The sequence below is a fragment of the Anguilla anguilla genome, chromosome 1 (genome assembly GCF_013347855.1).
Source record: "Anguilla anguilla isolate fAngAng1 chromosome 1, fAngAng1.pri, whole genome shotgun sequence".
In the NCBI taxonomy this organism is placed as follows: Eukaryota; Metazoa; Chordata; class Actinopteri; order Anguilliformes; family Anguillidae; genus Anguilla; species Anguilla anguilla.
In genome coordinates this window covers 23,704,351-23,725,731 of record NC_049201.1, presented here as the reverse complement: position 1 = coordinate 23,725,731, position 21,381 = coordinate 23,704,351, and the positions used below count along the sequence as shown (strand labels likewise).

Here is a 21,381-nt window from a genome sequence, read left to right as displayed (position 1 = left end):
ATATTGTCAAATGTAAAGTTCCTCATTTTGTAAATAAAAACCTAAGACAGGATTGTTCATTTCATGAGAGAGACTAAATTTGAATTGTCACATTTTAATTAGGCTTGGTGTTGTAAAAAGGCCAAACTGGATGCTTAGACATACTAAAATATCAAACAAGATTTATGGAATGTTAGGCCTATACAATCCCACTGTTAGACCACAAAGATCCATGTCCAGTTATGGGTATCACAACATAAGATAAGACTTTTTTCCAAGAATAAAAATCCTTTGCATGTACACAAAATAAGGAAGAAATTATTTCACAGATGTCTATTTTTATAAATTTAAGAAGTGCATATAACAACAAGAAAGTACAGAATAGTTCAACTTTGTCCATCAGTTCAAAAGCCTATATCCTCTGGTGTGATACAATATTGTTATTAAAGAACAAGTGTTTACTTGAACAACCTTTTTGATTTGAAGGATCCAATTTTACCAGGAAGTACAGATGACATTTAAAGGGCACAAGCATCACCATTGGAGAGGGTTATTTTTTAATCCATTGGGGTGATGCCAAAAAAAGTAGACATAAAAAATTATACATTATAAATATAATATCACGTATGTGAATATTCCCATCAGAGACCTAAGCAAAGGCTTAGTAATTACAACAAGGCCTAAAAATGATGAATAAGTCAGAACTGTCCACTGGTGTGGCAGCTACCGTATATCTCTTGGTGTAACAAAAATCATGTCACAGCAGTGGACTGACATGTCACTCTAGTGTACAGTCTCAACTAATTTAAGTAGTTATTATGAGAATTATTCACACTACATCAGTATTATTTCAATGTTTTTGTCAAATAAAACTGGGGTTTTTTGTTATTACATTTTTATACAGTTTTTATATGTGCTATGTGCATTGCTATTTAAATTGTAAGAAACAAAATACACTAATTACATTATTTTTTTATGTATGATGCAGACATGATGATATTTCGCTTGTTTTGTCAATTTCAGGATTAGTCGGATAGAATAATGAGTGCAGTGAGGACAAGAAGATACAGGGAGAGACCAAATGTACATCCAAACTAGAGAGAGGCAGTGCCAAGGCCAGACACACACCACAGGGCATTTTAAGTCTTAACATCACAGGACATCTCACGTTTACCGACCACAATTTTTGTCTTGCTGTCTTAACTGCGCACACACTATACGACGTGAGGTCACACATTATACAACAACGATAAGGGTTTCCACGAATTGGAAGCCAACAAGAAGAGAGGGTCACCATGGATAAAGAGCAACTGGCAGCAGTTTTTGTCAGCGTCTTTACATGCACAGAGAATCACATTAAAAAGAAGAAAAAATCCATGTAGGGGCTGACGTGGCCAACACATACTCTCTGTACTGCAAAGAGAGTTGGAGGTCAGAACAAAAATATTGACAATAATCGGGGGATTAGATTTTTCATGTTATAGCTATAACTATTCTTCTTTTAGATTTTATAGCTACAGTATACAGTCATGTACAATACGTTACGTTATCATGATGTATGATTGTGGATTTATTACAAATAAAATCTGTCATTAACATTTGCAGTCGCATCATTTCTTTTTGCACCAGATGAGCAGTAATCTCATTGGCCAAAGTGGCAAATCGCCTCGTTGTACCTGTCGCACTACAAGGGAAACGACAAAACTATTAAACGTGAATAAAAATGGCCGGCACATCCCAGACTAGATCAAGAGAACAGGTACAGCAATTAATGGTAGTGTGCGGACCCTCTCACGCTATGCAAGTAAGTTAAGACTCTTTAGCATCCAACTATATGACTTAAATGAAAAACAATGAAAAAAAAAACAAGAACTGCTCCATATGTCAACTACCTATCTACAGAACACTGCCAAATCATTGCTCCAGGGCTCATACAGCCTATATAAATATTTTGAGCCTTGACTCATGGAGCGCATTATGTTTTCAGTACTTAACTTGCACATCCATACTTGACTGCAAGCCAGTGCTTTAGCCTTAAGATCTTAACCCTCCCCGACAGGTTTTGTCTGTTGACTTGGCTTTCTTTTCCTGCAAGGCTGCTGCTACAACACACCGAGGTTGACCTGCCTATAAAACATGTCAATTCACATCACAGTATTCGTTATCCGTTATAAACCGATATATCAACATGCCTGTGTTGAAATGTGTTTCATTTTTCCAGAACCTGAAAGGTGAGAAGTATTTCTTGTGTTTTGTTTCCATATATTGCAACTTATGTGTCTTATCAAAAGTGATGTTTGCCCCAATTAGGCCTATATTTGAAGTTCTGCTTACAAATGTCTGGAGTGCAGCTGTATTTGTGTACACAAAGCTCATTTGTGTTCTTGATTACCTAGATGAGCACCTTATTGTGAACTGAAAAAAGCTAATAATATCAATCTTATACTTTTCATGCTACATATATAGTGTGGTCATCAAAAGTGATGCCATACTATCTTCCCAGCTAAAGGAAACCTCCCCATATCTCATCATATCCTATTATTCAACTTGTGCTTGAACAGACAAGAGGTTGGTGGTATTTCGTTTAAAGATGTGTCACTCCATTGCATAATATTATAACAAGAAACTAAGGTATCATGATAAATGTGTTTAGAAAAGATAAAGGTATTATTTGCTTAAAAACAAAGGCCTACTTACAGTTTTGCACATTAACTGTCATTATCATTTATCTTTTAATCTACAGTGGCCCAATAATGGCAAAGTTTGATCATTTTCCTCTGGTTTATTTGTTCTCTAAAAAGGCTTTTATGTTTAATTTTCATATGCTCATTTATATCTAGTGATTTGTTCTGCATCCTGCAATTATAAGATACATATTTTAAAGTAAGTAAACGCATTACTAACAAAATCTAATCCAGTAGCAAACAAAATGTGTTCCCAGCTCATGTTTCAGTGTTTCCTGTTTCCCATTTTCTTTATTGCCACAAATTGAGTTAGTCTATACAGCCCAAGTGTACTTCCATTTCTGTCATTAGATTTCTGACCACGGCTGCAAGGCTGTCTGCACATTAACCCTGCAAACATTTATTTTTCTCTTACTCACACACTACATCTGTGTTTATTTGCTTCAAAGTGCTAATCGTTCGACCAAGTGGTGTGTAAATGAGATGCATCATTACAGTCGTTATCATATAATAGTCATTCTTCTGCCATAATATTCCAGCGAGTCCTGGGCAACCCTGCTCCAGTTCCACAAAGGTCCAGGAAACCAAAATCTGCGAAATCTTTGCTGATGTGTTGCTTTAATATTTTGCATTCACAAATGGCCAAGAAATATTTTAAAGGGTACCGAATTACAAAAAATGAAATACACCAGCCAAATGAAAGAAGTTGTCCTAGTTCATGATTCATGTAAAAAAAACGTAATTTTATTGAAACAGTCAATAAATAAGCCCCAAAAGATCAAATCACTTACTCTTTTTGCCCCACCTCTCTTTTTCAGCAATCTTCAGAATGATCACCTATTTTGAGACATTATATAGAGAGGAGGTCAGATACTGCCAAATTAGCTATGGCTAGCCCTTGTCCATTAAAGAATTAGCCTATATTGCTACAAATTGATGCACATAAGAAAGTTATTGTGACAATACTGATGGAAAACAAGTTAAATCGACATATGATGCTAGACTAATTCGCTCACTAGATGTGGATTACAGTAGATCTTAATTCGATTTAGTGTAATGGAAAATGCTGTAGTGACATAAGAGCAGATGTTGTAGCTTGTAGTTGTCATTTCGGAGTCTGTTGGACAATGACAAATAGTCTCCTATACAACCAGTTAGCTGGCCTACTGCTTCGCGGATGAGATGTTGTTGCTCCCACATGTTTCTACTTCACGATAACAGCACTTACAGTTGAACGGGGCAGCTCTAGCAGGGCAGACATTTGACAAACTGACTTGTTGGAGAAGTGTCATCCTATGACAGTGCCACATTGAAAGTCAATAAGCTATGGAGATTGCATGGCTGTATGCGTGATTTTATGCACCTGTTAGCACTGGGTATGGCTGAAGTAACCAACCCCACTAATTAGAAGGGGTGTCCACATACTTTTGGGTATTTGGTATATAGTGTGGTCAAGTATTGTACAAGCTACATCACACAAATCACGTTATAAATGCCTAACATGCCCCCCCCCCCTATATTGTCTAATATTCTATCATATTGGATGCACAGGGACACACACAATTGGTCTTCTCGTATGTATCTGGGTAAGCTAAAAAGTGAATAGCTAAAAAGTGAATTTTCCTACACCTCAGACTCATAGCTGAATGGCTGTGTTGCGGTATCAGGATCAGCGAGTATGTCTTCTACAGACTCTTGAAGTCACTGACGATGTCCTTTAATTCAGAATCAAATATTTCAATGCTGTCCATTTCTCTAATCTTTACAACCAAATGCTGTCCAATTTTGTCATCTTTTCAACATACAGGCATAATAGGAGAGCTGTTTGTGTTCCCCTTATGACGTCATGCGTCACAGAAGTAATCTTCCAGGGTGACTACGAGTGTTTCCGTCAGCAGTGATCAATTTGCCAAATTTTAAGCCAAACAATTTCAGGTTAATTTAATGAAAAACCTCTAGACTCTAGGCTTACCTTCTAAAATGGTTCTTGCAACAACAACAAAAAAATGAATGTAGAAAAACTTGTGCCAAGATTGTCTTCCTTTCCCCCTTGACTAAATGCCAGGTTTTCAGTGGGAGGGGTTAGTTGGGTACAATGTACATAACTAAAAAAAAAAAAAAAACACTAATACTGGAGACATCCTTCATACTTGTAATATGTAGCCTAAATGATGCTCTTGCCACTTTTGTGTGGGCAAACTTTGAGCATTTAGAAAAGTGCTATATAAATGTAATTAATAATAATAATAATAAACTAAGCTGGACATGCCTAAGCATTGCACCTCCTCTGGATTCAAAAAAACCAATACACTTTTTCTTTTCCAAGAAATGAAGTGACCCATGAGAAATGTGTTTAATTTCTGGAAGCCCGCAGGCACTGAAAAATTGCAATAACCCCAACAGTTAATACTTGTAGGGCCCATTTTAACTAGAAGGAATTCACCTTCTACAAAAACAATGTGGCTTTGCTAAAAAGCTGGCACTGGTGCATGAGACAGTGCCTTCCCTCCCTTCACCTCCCTCCCAACTGTTGCTGCTAGTGACAGGCTGTTGCAGTAGGCCTACCTTTACCTAGGAATAATTTAATTTATAGCTTTTAAGCTTAGATATGTGGAATCGAAGCCTTACTTTATTCTAGTGTTTTGTCAGGAGTTTGAAACTGCTGTCAAGTCTAATGGTAGCGTACAGTAGCTCAGTTAATGTTATTACACGCTGAATGATCTGTAGGTTTAACTAGCCTATACGATGGTAAAGCCTAGTTTATTTTGTTTTCTTCCTTGTTGTCCGGTAGTCTAATGTAACTGCACAAAACAACCTAACCAAGTGATGAGGAATGGTTTACATATGATGTGAGTAATGGATATGAAAATTAATGAGCGCAGGATACACGCCCACCCTGTCCGTATCTGTTGAACATGTCACAATAATCTAATAGTCTTTATTACAATTTAATGGTAATAACTGGGTTAAAAACTTTAAAGAAATATTAAGAAGACAATCAATAGTCACTTTCAGGGAATATAACCAACGTTTGAATCCAGTTTCCTGGACCTTTAAGGACACTATAACTAGACCCTTACCAGCCATTCGTTGACCCATCTAGGTAGCTCTTATCTGAATGGCAGGTTTCCTGAGAAAAATTTTAGGTTTCCTGAAGAAAAACAAACAAACTTTTTTTTTTGTTTTTAAGTAATAATTCCTGTTGAATCTGTAAATGCCTTTAAAACAGGGTTTTGAATCTTTACATCTGTTATGGTGCAAGTGTATAGATTAACTATGTGGAATCAGGCATGGCTTTGTTTTACAAGGAATGTCACAAAAATAAGGTTAGAAAGGTTAGAAGCAAATACTACTGCAGGCTAATATATTTATTAATAACATATAGCCTACAATTACCTAAATCAATTTTATTGTTAAAAAAGTATTATTAATACTTTTATTAATTTAACAACATTAACACAAAGAGACACAAGAAATCTAAGGTCTATTTGATGTTGTATACCTGGAATATTTATTATACCAGCAATGCAAAATCAGCATATCGGTAGCATTTTCTAAAAAGCACTCTTAGCAGGTACTATCCATTTTATAGTATAAATAAATTATCTGTATATTCACACAGATAATTTATTTTATTTAAAAAATATATCTTAATATTTTTCACGTTGTTATGAAAATACAAAACTTGGCTGTCAGTATGTTTGTTCGTTTTTTTCAGTGCACGTTTATTAAGACAAAAAGCTGGAGTCAGAGCTGCTCTGAGTGCTGTTTTATCAGTAATGAAAACGGGACGTGATAGAGGGCATCTGAGAGTACCACGCGCGCTACATGAAGAGCTGCCTGCCTTAGGGGACAGAAAACTACGTTGTCATTGCACAAATAACCACATATACGAAGACAGTTAATGATAAAAGTCACTGCATAAAGCAAAATGGGAGTATAGCCCTAAAATCGGCTTGGGAATTTTTAAATGCATTCAGCTAGCGCAAGGTTATAAATAACAGCCACATTTCCCTGGCAATCATTAGCCTATAGCTAGTTCGCTAACCAATACAGTAAATCATTTTTTGCAAACCTGAGCCTAACAAGACCTGGTGAACTGGAGGAAAAGCCTCTACCAATGAAAAAAAATTATAATAGAAAAAAGAAATTTGTTGAGACGTGTAAGCTAACCATTAGCCATAGCCTTTGACATACAGAAAACTACTTTACCTTGCTAGCTAGCCCTAGACAGACATGCTTTTTGTGACTGGTTGATGGTGATACTAGAAGTGCTCACCTCGAAAGAAACCTGAAGCTAGCTACATGCCATAACTTGGGTTACTGCAATACATCGCACAAACGTTCAAACACAAGCCTGTCCCTAAGATAAGTAATATTGTCGAAAAAGAGGTTCTGCTTTAGCTGTCCTATCGCCATACGACCAGGACCATGTGTAGCAACCTTTGCAAATGTGGATAGTAATCCTTAGCTATTTCAGTCACGTATGCTTAATTGCAATTTAACATGCTTGAAGCTATAAGGCCATTTCCCCTGTCCACAAGTAATCATCCTCTCAGGTCTGAGAAGTGTCCCAGCATCGAGTATATAGGACTGCGGCTGCAGACAGTATAGGCTACAAGCAAGCGAATAATATAACAGTATAGATTTGCTTACATCCGCAGCGATACGCCTGCGTTTTAATATCGGTGCGAACACAGCAAGCTTCTGTGTGGATACTCTCCAGTGGCCGGCTGCGTTGTTCCCGGTGACCTCCGCTTACCCGTTCAAGTGCCCTTCCACCAGTGAATGACTGGACCCGTCCTGGCAGCGTGGATGAATGACAGCTTGAGCTTGTTCTGAGAACGGAGTACTAGGGATCCTCTGTTCTTGCGGATAAAACAAGGAAGCGCGCACACTGCTGTCAATCAGCAAGTATAGTGTGTTGCGCGCAATAGGCTGCGGGCGGCAATGATCAGAATAGGGCTTGTAACATATTAACGATGCAGTGGCTTGAGTTGGTGCAGGACAGCCAAACTACATGCGTGACGGATAGTCGTAGTTACCTCATAACCACGCCTGTGGGTTTAAATTTACTTTACAAAACTTGAAATAGTACTTCAATACAAGCGCCATTTTCATTTATTAGGTCGTAAAAATACCCGTTAATTTTCATATGATCACACAAATTGCAGTAGCTATGTGCATTAGTGTAGTAAATTTCAAAGCAAGCTTCCTTCTTTATTTCTGCCAGTGGGCCCTTAGAATATGTTGCAATTGTTATAGTGCATTGTGTGTAGTGTAGTCATTTGTAACCCACTTGTGAATAGAATTGTTTGTGTTTTTGGAGAAATGTACATCCTAGATAGTGTGTCATATTGAGAATATGTGATTTTTTAAAACAAGTATAATAATCTGTAGGAACTCTGGGGTTTCCCTGGGAGTGAGTAGTGGAGGGTTATTGATCGTTTTTCACAATTGGCAAGATTCCACCAATAAGCAGATGATTGCATTGACTAAACAATGTCAAAGTGGCATTGTTGTACACTCTTTTTTTTTTTTACAATTCATAATAAACTATTGTCTCTTCAACCCCGAATTGCCTGAAATAATTTTAATTACGATAGTAGACAGATTTTATGTTAAAGCCAGTCCAACCATGCACATTTCCAAATAAAGATATTAACATTTGATGGACATGAATGCAAGGAACAAGTTTGGCAATGACCTTTCATTCAGAGAGCTAGCTTGGGTAACAAAAGCAGATTGAGGTTAATTATTAGTTCAAATGTAAATCATCTCCATCCCCCACCTGTAAAAACCCTTTCAGGGTAATTTTAGAGGTAATTAGGACATTCAAGTGGTGTAAATGTGAGGATGAGTGTGTGGAGTAAAACATTTGGTGGTCCTGTAAAATAAACATTGAAAGTTCCAATTTTGTGCCTATGTGGTTGTGAGGGGGAAGCTTATCATTGCTCTCCAGTCATGCAAACGTGTGGCCATCGATCATCGATGGGGCATACCACAGACAGTTGCATTTATTCACAGAAGAGATGAGCTGAACTGTTATTTTATCAATGTTCGTGCCATTTGAAAAATGTTTGAGTCTCACTTTGAACAAGCTTCTTTATGATCAACAAAGCACTGCTTTCTTAGATAGGAATTTCACTGGGTTGCTAGGCACTGGTAACTGTCATCAGTAGCTGGTCCTCTGTGTATCCAGTCACATTCCAAGTTTTGTGACCTTCCAGTTCCAAAGGTTATACATAACTGCCCATTTAAAGGCATCCAGCAGGTAATGAACTGCATTATGCTTGCTATGTTTGCTGTTTACTCCACCCCATGTTATAAATATAATACTAACAGTGCTAAACTGGATGAGATAAAAACTTGAAAAACGTTTAAAGATGTTGTCTCATTTTTAAACTCAGGAAATTGTTTTTGAACAATAATGGAAACAGGCCAAGTAAATAAGATTACTGCAGTAAGATAAATTTTGTGTTGGATGCAAATTGATATGTGGAGTTGTCTAGAAAATATATTAGATAAAGTTAATGTGATTGTGAAAGCTAAAAGGAAATGCATGCTTCCAAAATTCTTGAAGCTGCATAATACATACATGATTGCAAATGTATATTGCTGTTGTACACTCAAAAAAGCAGCCTATTATGGTTTTAATTCAAACAAAGGCCATTTTATATTATGAATTTAATTACATATATACAGGAAATGTGATGTTTTATTTTTATTTTATTATTTCCTTTGGAATAATGATGAAAGCACATTAAATCAAACATGGAAGTTATCATGCCACAAAATTGCATAGAATACTTTTTATTCCTTTTACAAAATTTATGTTAATGTATTTTTTTTTTCTTAAGGTCAAATCACTTATTTAGAGAGCTATTACATCATAAGCAGTTAAGACCAATCACAGTCTCACAATATCCACTTACATTTAAATGTATTTTACAAGATCCATATTAATTTCAAGACCCAATCACAATACAGGGGCCACTAAAACTTTAATGCTGTAATCTGAAGTGTAAAAAAACAACAGAAGTATACAATGACAACTTGAAATAAACATGTACATAACCAACCTAGTATACTGTATTTATAAATAAACGTTTAAAAAACACTTATCCAAAAGAATAAATAAAAATGGCATTTGATAAATAAAACTTAGCTAAAGGTAAATCCCAAGCAGACCTCAGTTTAGTGTAAACATAAAAAATGCACAGTCCATTAAAACTGATGGCTCCAAACATTGACAGTTCACTCAAAAATGCATTTATTTTACATTCGACATCTAACATGGCAAAATCTTAAAGGCACAGAACTGTCACATCAATAAGAACATTTAAATAACTGATTTTCACAAAATTAGTTTAACCTCATTCAAGTAATTTTCAAATAATTTTTTAATGCCTTAAGGAAAAAAATAAAACAAAATCAAAACAACAACAAAAAAATCAAGTCAGCTATTCTGCAGTTTTCTTTAAAATTGATATTAAAAAACCCTCTAAATAGTTTATAGTGAATTAATACTCTGCTGCAGAATTTATTGAAAGTGAATGTTTATTTTACATATCATCTTGTTACTGGTAGTACTTGTTACTTATTACTTTTAGATATTTTATTGAAAATCAGTATTGTACATTTAATCCTTTTTTTAAATTTGTCAAAGAAAAAAGGGCACATGAATTGAGACCCTTGCATGCTAAAAAAGGTCAGTTAGACAAAACTACCACTGATTTGTCACATTAGATACCAAAACCAAATAATACAGCTCATAATTACGTTATGTGAACAACCACATGTCATTTATATTGGTTGTAAATGGACTGTTGTAGTGTCTGAAGAAATGCACACACACTAGCCCGATAGCTAAGGTGTAGTCAAAAGAGTGTTAAAACTCAAACGAAGACTCATACACTTAGTATAGTGTTCCAAAAAATAATAAAGCTTTAAGGCAGCACAGCTAATGTTTTGGCTAGCAAGCCTTCAGAATCAGTGACATTGACTGTTTTGATGAAGGCCTGCTAGCTGAAAAGTTAACTGTGCTGCATTTTTTGGAACAACATACCAAGTGTGCAAGTCTCGCTTTGTTCCAGTTGTAAACAAACTATTTTCTGTTTTGTAACTTCACTATCATTAAGTCTGTTCAATAGACCCCATCAAAGGGATTAACTATATTAACTGCAAGAGATTCTTCAGGATGAGTTCTGTTAGTAGAGGGGCATAAAAGGAAATTAGCAAAAGGTAATTTACACTCAAATGTTAGGAAGTATCATGTAGTAGAGGCAGTAACTCAGAGGGTTTACAAGACCAGGCTTGATGCAGTGTTAGATACTACCTAGATTGCAGGTAAACCAAGCACTACGTACACTTTAGTGGCAGGAAAATGGCAAGCATTGTTGGGTTGAATGGCCTGTTCTCATCATTCTGTTATGAGTTATCTTCTGAACAATCCAGTATTCTACATGAGTCAGTGCATTTGCCTTTTGTTTGACAGCATTCCCTGGTATCAAACAAAATCCTACAACAGAACATTAGACAGTAAGTATCTGTTGTCAGATGAGAGGGAAAAAAGTTGGTAAGACTATGGCGTGACTGTAAGGGTTAATGACATCATCGCATTTAAAAAGGAAAGGCTGTCATTGACTTTAATTCCATATAATGCATTTTCGTGGTACTACTGTTAATCTAATTGAAGCTGCTCTCAGATCACTATAGTTACCAACATGTGCATGTGGGTGCTTCGCTTTCAGTGAATGAGTTTGCTTCCCATTGAAACTATCGGAGAGGAATATTTTGCTTCAGGGCTGTTTCCAATTATTATGTGAGGATTACCTGAAGTAAATACACTCCACCATTAACAGTCCAAAAACATTTTTTGTCACTAATTTGAAGTTCCAAGAGTGTGCCACTGGCAACTGACAGCCAAGTCATAACATTTAATTTCTCAAAACAAATAACAAAGAATAAATAAATAAATAAATAAATAAATAAATAAATAAATAAATAAATAAATAAAACATTACAGTTTTCAAGTGTATAAAGAGAAAAGAGGAGCAAAATATGACTGTACATTTTAGGTTTACCGTCACTGTTACCATTTCAAGAAATGTTATTATTTATATATATGTACAAAGTTGTTTTACTGCAATGCAGCTTGCTGAAGACAAACATACAGCAGTTGCATGATTTCAGTTAATTAATTCAGCTGTATATGAACTATGTTCCGTTTAAAAGCAAAAGCTACTTCATTCCACACAACAGCATCACAGATACGACTCCACAGTTCACCTGTACACGTGTCCACACGCTAACGCACACAGTACTTACCCATGCACATCTCACACTGTCAGAAACCACTAAATCTGGAGAAGACCCAACACCAAGGATTTCTAACTGTTAGGATCATATAGAGTAAACCGTGTATTTTTTAAAACTGGAAAATGCAAATTAAGATTTTGAGTACCACGCAGAGAAAGTCAGAGTGAGCATCAGAAGCAGCAGCACACATATAAATATATACTTTTAAAAGATGTAAGATGTCAAAGAGCAGGGCTTGCAGACCAAAGTGGGCATCCTTGTGGGTTCAGTGCAAATATACAGTGTCATATGAGCAATGTGTTACAGGAGGGGCTGGCGTGAATCTGCAGTGCTCCACTGGAAGATTAATTCACTTAGCTTTTCACTTGGGGAAACAGGCATGCACACATACGCACACACGCAGACACACACATGTATGTATGTGCACACACACACATAAGCAAAAAACCTGGCTTCACCAAGACTGTCACACCTAGCCTGCTGTCCATGATCACCAACTTATCAAGCAAGGCTGTGGTAGAAGCAGATCCATTTATCTAAATAAAGAACAATGACAATATCAAAAGTATTTTAAGTATATCATAAGTAATGTTTTAGCATGTATTGCACATAAACCCAAACAATGTCACTATGACCCAATATAGTAAAAAGAACAATAGTATGAACTGGGCCACACTGGTTACTACTCAATCATTATGGAAATGTAAAAAGTAAACAGTTCCTCTCTGTCAGATAATTCAAGTAGTTTCCTGTGATCTCAGTTTAATAAGTAAAAGACCCCTGCTCCAGAAAAACTGCAAGTAGCCTAAATTAATAAGAAAAACAAACTGTAAAACGTTAATAAAACAATATCGGTTAAATAAACAGAAACAAGCCCAAGGTGCAGCAGGGTGGTCTAGTGCGGCGGGTCTGCCGCTTTCTCTATGGTGTCTTCTGCTGTGTCACTCTCTGATTGGTTGACCTTGTGGTTGGGCTTTTCAATATCGTTCTCCAATTGGCTGGCCCTGTGGTTGGGCTTTTGGAGTGTCTCACACAGAGAGGGGCCGCTGGGCTCCTCATCCTCGCTTGCCTTCCCCCTAGTGGCCTCCTGCACAAACTCTTGGATCTCCACTGGCAACCGACCCAGCTTGTCCTGATATTCCTGGTCCAGCTCCGTCTGCAGCTGTGGACAGAACCAAACCAGTCAGTCCTCAGGGAGCCCCGCCCCTTCCAAAGGGATCCTTCCCCGGGACAGGAAAAAAAGGGGTGGCTGATTTCACACTGATGACAGAAAAAAAGGCAAGTGGGACCTGTAACTTTCATGAATGAAAACTGGCTACAAGATTCAAGGCAAATTTTTATTTCCACAAAAAACTTTCTGAGAGACTGATACCTCACAAAGACTGCGACCCTTACAGCGATATTTCACTCACAGCAAGACTCACAGGCTCTCACAGACTGAACCCTCACAGATAAATCGATTTGTCACAAAGAGACTGACCCCTATTTAACCATCACAGTTGTATAGGCTCTGTCATTCTAGTACTTCTAGCTCTCCAGGAACAAAAATCAATTTTTTCATGTAATTATTAAATATTTAAGAAAACAACTGCACACTGTGTATTGTGTTGAGCACGTTGATCCACTATGATTTTTTTAACATTAGAACTCAAGGGTCCCTGTGATTTAATATGCAATGTCAATAAAAGTCTCTGGCTATCCAAAGGGAACACACACTAAGTGGTAAGGAACTTCAGCAGTGAAGTGAACACTAAATCTGTCTTTACGTGAGTGCTTACACCATCCATATTTTGTCTTGACTTGGACTCCTCAGGTCTGTTCCTCCAGCCCAACACATCTTTAAAATCCACAGAACTGATTCCCACTGTTTAACTTTTCACTGTTTAACTACCAGAATATATGTCAGGGGAGTCTGATAATTAAAGTAGAGCTGCAGGGAAGAATGATGTCAGTGATGGAGAACTCTCTTTTCAGTGCCACACAAAACAACTTGTGTGTGGCAGAGTGTGTGTCTAAGTGTGTGGAAGTGCCTGAATGTGTATTTGTGTTAGTACGAGAAAAAGAAAGAGTGAGTGTGTGTGTGTGTGCGTGCGTGCGTGTGTGTGTGCGCGTGTGTTTGCTGGGGCATGTGAGTATATGCTTACCCCCACAAAAACACAGTGTCCTGTGATGAACGACAGTGATCTCTTCTAATACTAGGCTCAAGTTTTCCAAATTTACGCGCAACTTAAGTTTAGGATAAAAAAAACGAACAGAACCCACGTTTATTGAATTTACACAACAAATGCAAATTCTGTCTGTTTAATATGATCCCTATCTTTCAATGGGAAGAATTGAATAGTCTGCCATTTGACTGTACTCATTGCACATAAGATAAATATACAGAATTATATGTACTCAATTTCACAGGCACTATTATTTGCTGTGGTGAATGAAGTGATCCTGCTATACAGGATGAATAGAGGCTTTCGAAGAACAACTAGTCCGTGGCATTACAATCACATCTGCCATAACCAGTATTTAAGATAGTATGTAACTAGTATGCAAGACAGAGTCAGGTAAATCTTATGTTTATTCATCTACTTTACCCAATTATTCATCCATATCTGTCTAGAGTACGTAGTCAGCATGTAATTATGTTCTTATCCTGTAAATTGATGCTGTTGCCAGCACTTTTCTTTAATATCATGAATTTAAAGTGAATCCAATTTGAGTGGAGGGAGAATGGGGGGAGGGGACAGTCATGTGACCTCGCCCCCCCTTTGTCTGTCAGAGACACAGCACAGACAGACCCTGGGGCATCCTCCTATTCTTGCGGCTCATGCCAGGAACACCCCCGAAGGTTGGGACGATGCTCTTTACTCAACTTGCTAACACGTGGTTCTTGATAGCCCGTCCCAACTACCTTCTGTACTCTGCCTTTTAGAGAGGTACTTAACCTGATCTGCTTGGGTAAACATCCTGCTGTATAAAGGCATACAATGCGAGAATGCATGTGAAGTAGGTCACTCTGTATAAGGGCTTCTGTTAAGTAAATACGATCCTGCACATCCTTTTACCTAACCTGAGATGGCCGCTCCCTAATTACTTTGAGCTCAATAACAATTTGGACAAAGACATATTTTTTCTTGATTTGGCTCTGCACTCCACAGATTTGTATCTGTAATCAAACAATTCACATTCCCAGCTTTTATTTAAGCATATTTTTATACACCTTATTTTCACCATTGAGAAATTACAGCACTTTTTTCCATAGTCCCTATTTCAGGGCATCATAATATTTGGGAAATATTAATATAAAATAAATGAAAGTAGTCATGTTTAGTACTTTGCGTATCCTTTGCATGCAATGACTGGTTAAAGTCAGTGACCCACAGGCCATCACCAATTCTGAGTATCTTCTCAGGTGATGCTTTGCCAGGCTTGAACTGCAGCCATCGTCAGATCCTCCTTGTTTTGGGGGCTAGTTGCTTGTTAAGTTTTCTGTGCATCATAAGAAACACATGTTCAGTTGGATTCCGTTTGGGTGAATTGCTTTGCCAGTCAAGAATTATCCATTATTTCTGGCTTTGAAAAACACCTTTGTTGCTTTAAAAGTATGTTTGGGATCACTGTCTTGCTGTAGGATGAAGCATTGCCCAATGAGCTTGAATACATTTGCTAAAACTTGAGCAGATAAGGTGCTTCCTTAAACTTCAGAATTCATTCTGCTGCAGCAATAAGCAGCTACATCATTAATGAAGACAGCCAAATGAGACTTGTGCTTGTGGCAGCCATACATGCCCAAACCATAACACTCCCACCACCATGTTTCAGATATTCACACCTGCCTCCTGAAGAGTGTTTGGGGTTTTTTCTTCATTAGTGAGAATTCTTATATCATCATCTGTAGAGGTCGTCCTTGGCCTGCCAGGCCCTTTGCGATTATTGAGCTCACCAGTGCTCTCGTTCTTCTAAATAATGTTACAATGCAACCTGTTGACTTTGGTAAGCTTAAGGTGTGGCCTATGTCTCTGACTGTTTATCAGTCTCATAATAGCTTCATTGACTTTCACTGGCACAACTCTAGTCCTTGTGTTAACAAACGTCAAGAACAGGCTCAAAAGGCAAACAAAAGCCTAGAATCAAGACTATAAGCTCTTATACCTGCCCTAAGGAAGAAACTTAACACACCCGACTCATCAGAAACACCTGTGAAGCCTTTTGTCCCAAACATTATGGTGCCCTGAAATAGGGGGACTATGTATAAAAATTGCTGTGATTTCTACATGGTGAAAGCAAAATGTATAAAAAATACCCTTTTATAAAAGCAAAGAATGTGATTACGAATAATGATCACTGTATACCTCTCAGAGTAGCAATCTTTAAATGGCAATAGGTATTGTAATTATCCCTTCCTCTGTGTTCAGTTTACGAATATTTTTTTTCTTCTTTACCTGAACGGGACAGTTCTAACTACAGTGGCACGGAAATTGTGTAAAAAAAGTGAAAAAGTTAAAAAATAAAAAGGTGTCATATTGTGAGAATATGAGTATGCACTGCAATGTGCAGCCAGGATCTGTAGCACGTACGTTTGATATAAGAATACAATGTTGGAAATAAAAAATAATAATTAATTATGTTGTTCTGTGTGCTGGGACCTCTAGTGGTTAAAATTTGTACATGTAATGGATACTCTAAAATGAACTACCGAAAGGAATGGGTTTTAAATATTGCAAAGATGAAATATAAGGGTGGGGGTTTGAAGGCGTGGAGCATGTTTTGCATTTGCAAGTAAATCTACGTTTATTTATCACCAAAATGTTTACATAGTTTAAAATTACTCAGGAGAGAACTCACCTAAAATGGGGAAAAGGTATTTTTTTCTGTATTCCCAAATGTTCAGTGTGCCCAGTTCATTTGTGTCCAGTATGGAATGACAGAGAGATTCAGGTTTTTTAAAGTTATTTCCACTTCTTGAATCCTACAAATTAAAGTGCAGCAGCTGAGACCTGCCCACTGTTTGAGCGCTTTCTATGTACCTTAACTGGTGATGGGAGTACTAGTACGGAACTAGGCTGAGCTACAATCAGTTGCCTTGTATTAACCAATAAAAAAACACTGTTTTTTTGTCTTTTTTAAGTAAATCAGTGAGTCACTAATGGAAAATGAACACCCATTTCTGTACCATTGTGTCATTAAGCCTTTCTCTCCCATTGCAATTTACAGTGATGACAGTGCACTACTTGTACAGTATGTGAAGAACGGTATTTTATACTATACATTTAAATATCTTTTTACCAAAGTGCAAAAAGAGCTTTGAGATGCATGGTCATGTGGTATACAAATACATAAATAACTACTGTATGTGAAATGAACAACATTCCCCAAGCAGAAACAGGTAAGGCTACATGATGGGGCAGGGGCAGGGGTGTGAGGGGGGATGGAGGTTGTAAATGCACTTATGCATAAACCACATGCTCCCATAACAGACTGACATCAACCCACTGGAGTCCACATTCCCATTTCAGAGAACATAAACATGCTTTCAGGACCCATACACTATTGCTCCAACTGCACATCATAAAGGTTCACAGTGCTCATAGTAACTCCTGATGGTGTTTTGAACACATAAATACTGTAAGTACAGATGGAGTGCATCATAGTTGGGAAGGGTTTGTAGAAGCAAACAGTAACTGAGAATTCTCTGACTGTTGGGGATGTGATGAGGTTATTGCCACAGTGAGCAGGAGGGTTGGGGGGATCAATTTTTACACCTCCTCCTAGCAATCACATCCCACAACAGACATAGCTGCTTAGACAACAGGCGCCATTCAATCTAACCACAATGCACTCTGTCCTATACTCTTTGTGAAAAGATTTACAATCATAAGGTCAGCTGTTGCTATATGAAACCATGAGCTGTTTCTCCTAATTAATGGAAATGTTTAACTATTCATCAGTTTAGGTTAGAATATGCTCTTACATCGCATATATACTATACGATCAATCTATTCATCTGATACATCACTTATGGGAAAAGTACTATATTATTATTATTATTATTATTAGTAGTAGTAGTAGTAGTAGTAGTATTGGATTAAAACCTGTGACCTTGTGATTGCAAATCATTAAGCAAAATTACTACCCCATACAAAACTAAAGCATAATGCTTAATCGTATCTGTGACTCAGAGATAAGGGCAGAGCACATTGTAATTGGAGTGAACAGAGGCTTCACACAGATGACAGCCCTGATTCCGGACAGCAGAATCATCAGCACAAGGAGAATGCAGTCTCAGCACCTTCACGTGTTCTGGGCACGGTCTCTGTGGGGGGTGGGGGAAGGCCAGGCACAGACAGGTTGGCAGAGGAGGCATAACCAGTCCAGGACTTAATTTATCTCAAAAGCAGGGCTTTTAAAATAACTTCACTTAGTACTAATGGGATGATTAACTGAAGTTCAGATGCAGTACAGCTTACCTTCATCATCAGATGAGTTTCCCTCCTACAATAATAATAATAATAATAATAATAATAATAATAATAATAATAATAATAATATACATGGCCTAGCATGTATTCTTACTGACATGCAGTGTATTCAGTCAATTAAGTATTCTGTTCGTAGTAACAAAAGGTATACTGTTACCCGCAGGACTAATGTCATTCTACAGCTTAATCATAAAAGATGATGTATGTTTTAGAAAAACATCCTTAACAGTGTGTAAGTGTGTCTGTTTCTGAAAACCACTACCGCACATCAGTTGTAAAAATTCTATCTGTCATTATAAGCCACCCCCACCCACCCAAAGACAAATGAAAGATATTTAAAAAATGCTAAGATACAAGCCACACACAAGGAGAAAAGGCAACAGCTGGGCCCCATGCACTGCGTTTACCTTTGGCTTTTCCTCAACGATTTGCTGAAGAACATCTTTGTGTTTTTCCAGAAGCCTCTCTTCTCTCTTGGCCTGAGCCTCCTCTAACTACAGGCGAAAAAAGCAAAGAGGTCAAATAATATTTGTTTAGTTTATAAAAATAAGAATAAATATCAAATGGCAAAAATTAATTCAATTGAAAATGTGAACATTCATACACTATTCATACAACAATAAAATACATTAAATAGATTTTTTTTTTTTTTTTTTTTAAATGGAAATGCTCAAATCACTTATGGAGTGACGCACCTCCAGCGATAGGTCATGTCTGACCAATCATTGTGTGCACTGTCTGTTTTTGCATGCATGTGTGTAAAACAGTAAAATGGTGCCTGGATGTGGATGCTAGGTATTGATGATTTGTAGTTTATAGTTCACACGAGTTTACAGTTTATATTTAAACATGCCAGTGTAAATGGGCCTATGACAGTGGAAATAAATTCAATCCCAGATATGCCTCAGTGCACATGATTATAGTTTGTTTTATGGTACAGTACATAAACTGTCAAAGATAGCACAAGGAGAAAGACCACACAATTATTAATCGATCACTATAATAACATTTAATAATATAAACCATGCCAGTATTGGCTGTTATAAAGCAGGCAGGTGCAAAACCAATTTATGTGGACACTTGCGCTTCCAAATATAAGAAAGGCCTATTGCATTTCACATTCAGCATCTGGCACCACCTAGTGTTGGAAACAGGGAATCCCTTGAACCCTTACCCGTTTGATGCACTGCACAACTTCATTGACATACGATCTGTTGATCTCCAGCTTCTCTCTAGAAAGAGGTACAGATGCTAACAATGTAATCATGTACATCAGCCATTTCGAGAGATGGTGCACCTGTAATTCAATTTTGTCCATTTAAGTTAAATGAATATTCTTCAGTGCACACAGGATGCATTTCATAAAGCCGTCTCTATCTCTCTAAAATAACAATCAATTTTTCAGGACCATTTAATGGACTTATCAATGAAATACTACAGTGTGAAAAAAGCAATGTCAGCACATTTTATCTCTCACACTCTCTCTCTCTCTCTCTCTCTCTCTCTCTCTCTCTCTCACACACACACACACACAGACACACACAGACACACACGCACACACACACACGCACACACACAGACATGCACACACATACACACAAACACACACACACACACACACGCACACACACGCACACACACACTCACTCACTCCTCACTCAGATGTTTCTCCTTTGATTTGGCCTCGGTCATCATCTCCTGTCTTTTCTTGTCCATTTTCTTTTTCAGTTCTTTTTTCTCCCTGTAATAAAGCGAAAAGTGCATTTGTGACTGCGTACAACCCCATTTCTATAGCTACATTCATGACAAAAAATTTCAGCATCGCTCATTCAACAATTTGTTCTTAATCCTGCCCGTATATACGCATATTATTTTATCACAGAACATACTTTTCACAAATGTCCTTTAATTTCTTCAGCTGGTTATTTTGGCTCTCTTCGGCCACCACAGTAAGCTTCTCCATGAGCTGAAAAACAAAAAGTTAGAGATCAGTGTGAAATCTGGGCGTGGTCTGGCTGCTTCTCTTCCTGTTGCGTTCCTCAGTCAGGTCTACTCGAATGGCGTGTTCTCTCAGGTGCGTAACGCCTACCTGTGTGCCTCGCTCTCCTCAGCTGGCTCACCTGCGTGACATGCCCTGGGTGAACCACACCCATGTGACGCCCCTCGGGTGGGGGGGGTGGTCTACCTGTTTGATGTGCTCCCGTTTCTGGTGCTTCTCGCTGTGGTACTGCTCCTGCCGCAGGTCCAGGAGCTGCTGCTGCTGCTGCCCCTTCAGCTCGGCCAGCTTCTCCCCGCTCTCCTGGTCCAGGGCGGCCAGCTCCTGCTCGCTGGGGGAGGGGCCCGACTCCACGTTGGACGACCCGCTCCTGCAGCGCAGGTAGACCATTACTGCACACCAAACACTGTCTGCGTCTATAGCATATGCACACCACACACTTTGAATAACTGAATTTGTTTGTTGAATATAAGGAACACCTTGAATAGTTGGAATATGTCACATTAGTTGACCTTAAAAAAGGCACTAATCACACTTTTACTGACTATGCACCTGTTCTCCATAGTACTACTGCATGGCATGTCCTTGAGGAAATAAAAAATTATGACTCCATTTTCTAAGTAACTTTGAAGAAGAGGATCTGGTACATGACTGCGGAATGAGAGCAATGAGAAACCAAGGAATACATTTTCACAAGAATGCAAATTGAAATGCAAATGGACATTTCGGCCAACCTCTCCACAAAAAACTTCCTTATTCAATCATTAGATTTTGATGAAAGGATGTACATCCCCATGAGTGTCAGAACGTCTTTTAGATCTGTGATTCGCTCAGAGGAAAAAAAGGAGAGTTCATTATGCCTGGGTTTTAAAGAAGTAGAAATTTAAAAAAGCAGCTGGAGATTAAATAATGCCTGGGTTCTAAAAGC

At 37.8% G+C, this 21,381-nt stretch overlaps 2 protein-coding genes across 12 annotated transcripts in view; both read right to left on the bottom strand.

Moving 5' to 3' along the window:
- LOC118229574 (1-phosphatidylinositol 4,5-bisphosphate phosphodiesterase beta-4) overlaps positions 1-7,620 on the bottom strand; it is a 46,904-nt gene extending 39,284 nt beyond the window's left edge. For 6 of the 8 annotated variants that reach the window (XM_035421640.1, XM_035421677.1, XM_035421686.1 and 3 more), the window contains exon 1: positions 7,426-7,620. The gene's annotated coding sequence lies outside the window, so the exon portion shown is untranslated. Of the gene's footprint in view, positions 1-7,319 lie in introns of all 8 variants that reach the window. The other 2 variants (XM_035421667.1, XM_035421649.1) reach the window with 2 other exon arrangements.
- A 1,754-nt stretch (positions 7,621-9,374) lies between these two features.
- LOC118229604 (1-phosphatidylinositol 4,5-bisphosphate phosphodiesterase beta-1) overlaps positions 9,375-21,381 on the bottom strand; it is a 70,554-nt gene continuing 58,547 nt past the window's right edge. The window contains exons 27-33 of one of the 4 annotated variants that reach the window (XM_035421723.1): positions 20,643-20,823; positions 20,347-20,423; positions 20,109-20,198; positions 19,632-19,689; positions 18,865-18,951; positions 18,446-18,470; positions 13,023-13,146 (exon numbers count right to left, since the gene is read on the bottom strand). In XM_035421723.1, coding sequence (XP_035277614.1) covers positions 13,061-13,146; positions 18,446-18,470; positions 18,865-18,951; positions 19,632-19,689; positions 20,109-20,198; positions 20,347-20,423; positions 20,643-20,823 — 604 coding nt within the window. In that variant the 3' untranslated portion in view covers positions 13,023-13,060. Of the gene's footprint in view, positions 13,147-18,445; positions 18,471-18,864; positions 18,952-19,631; positions 19,690-20,108; positions 20,199-20,346; positions 20,424-20,642; positions 20,824-21,381 lie in introns of all 4 variants that reach the window. The other 3 variants (XR_004765700.1, XM_035421718.1, XR_004765698.1) reach the window with 3 other exon arrangements.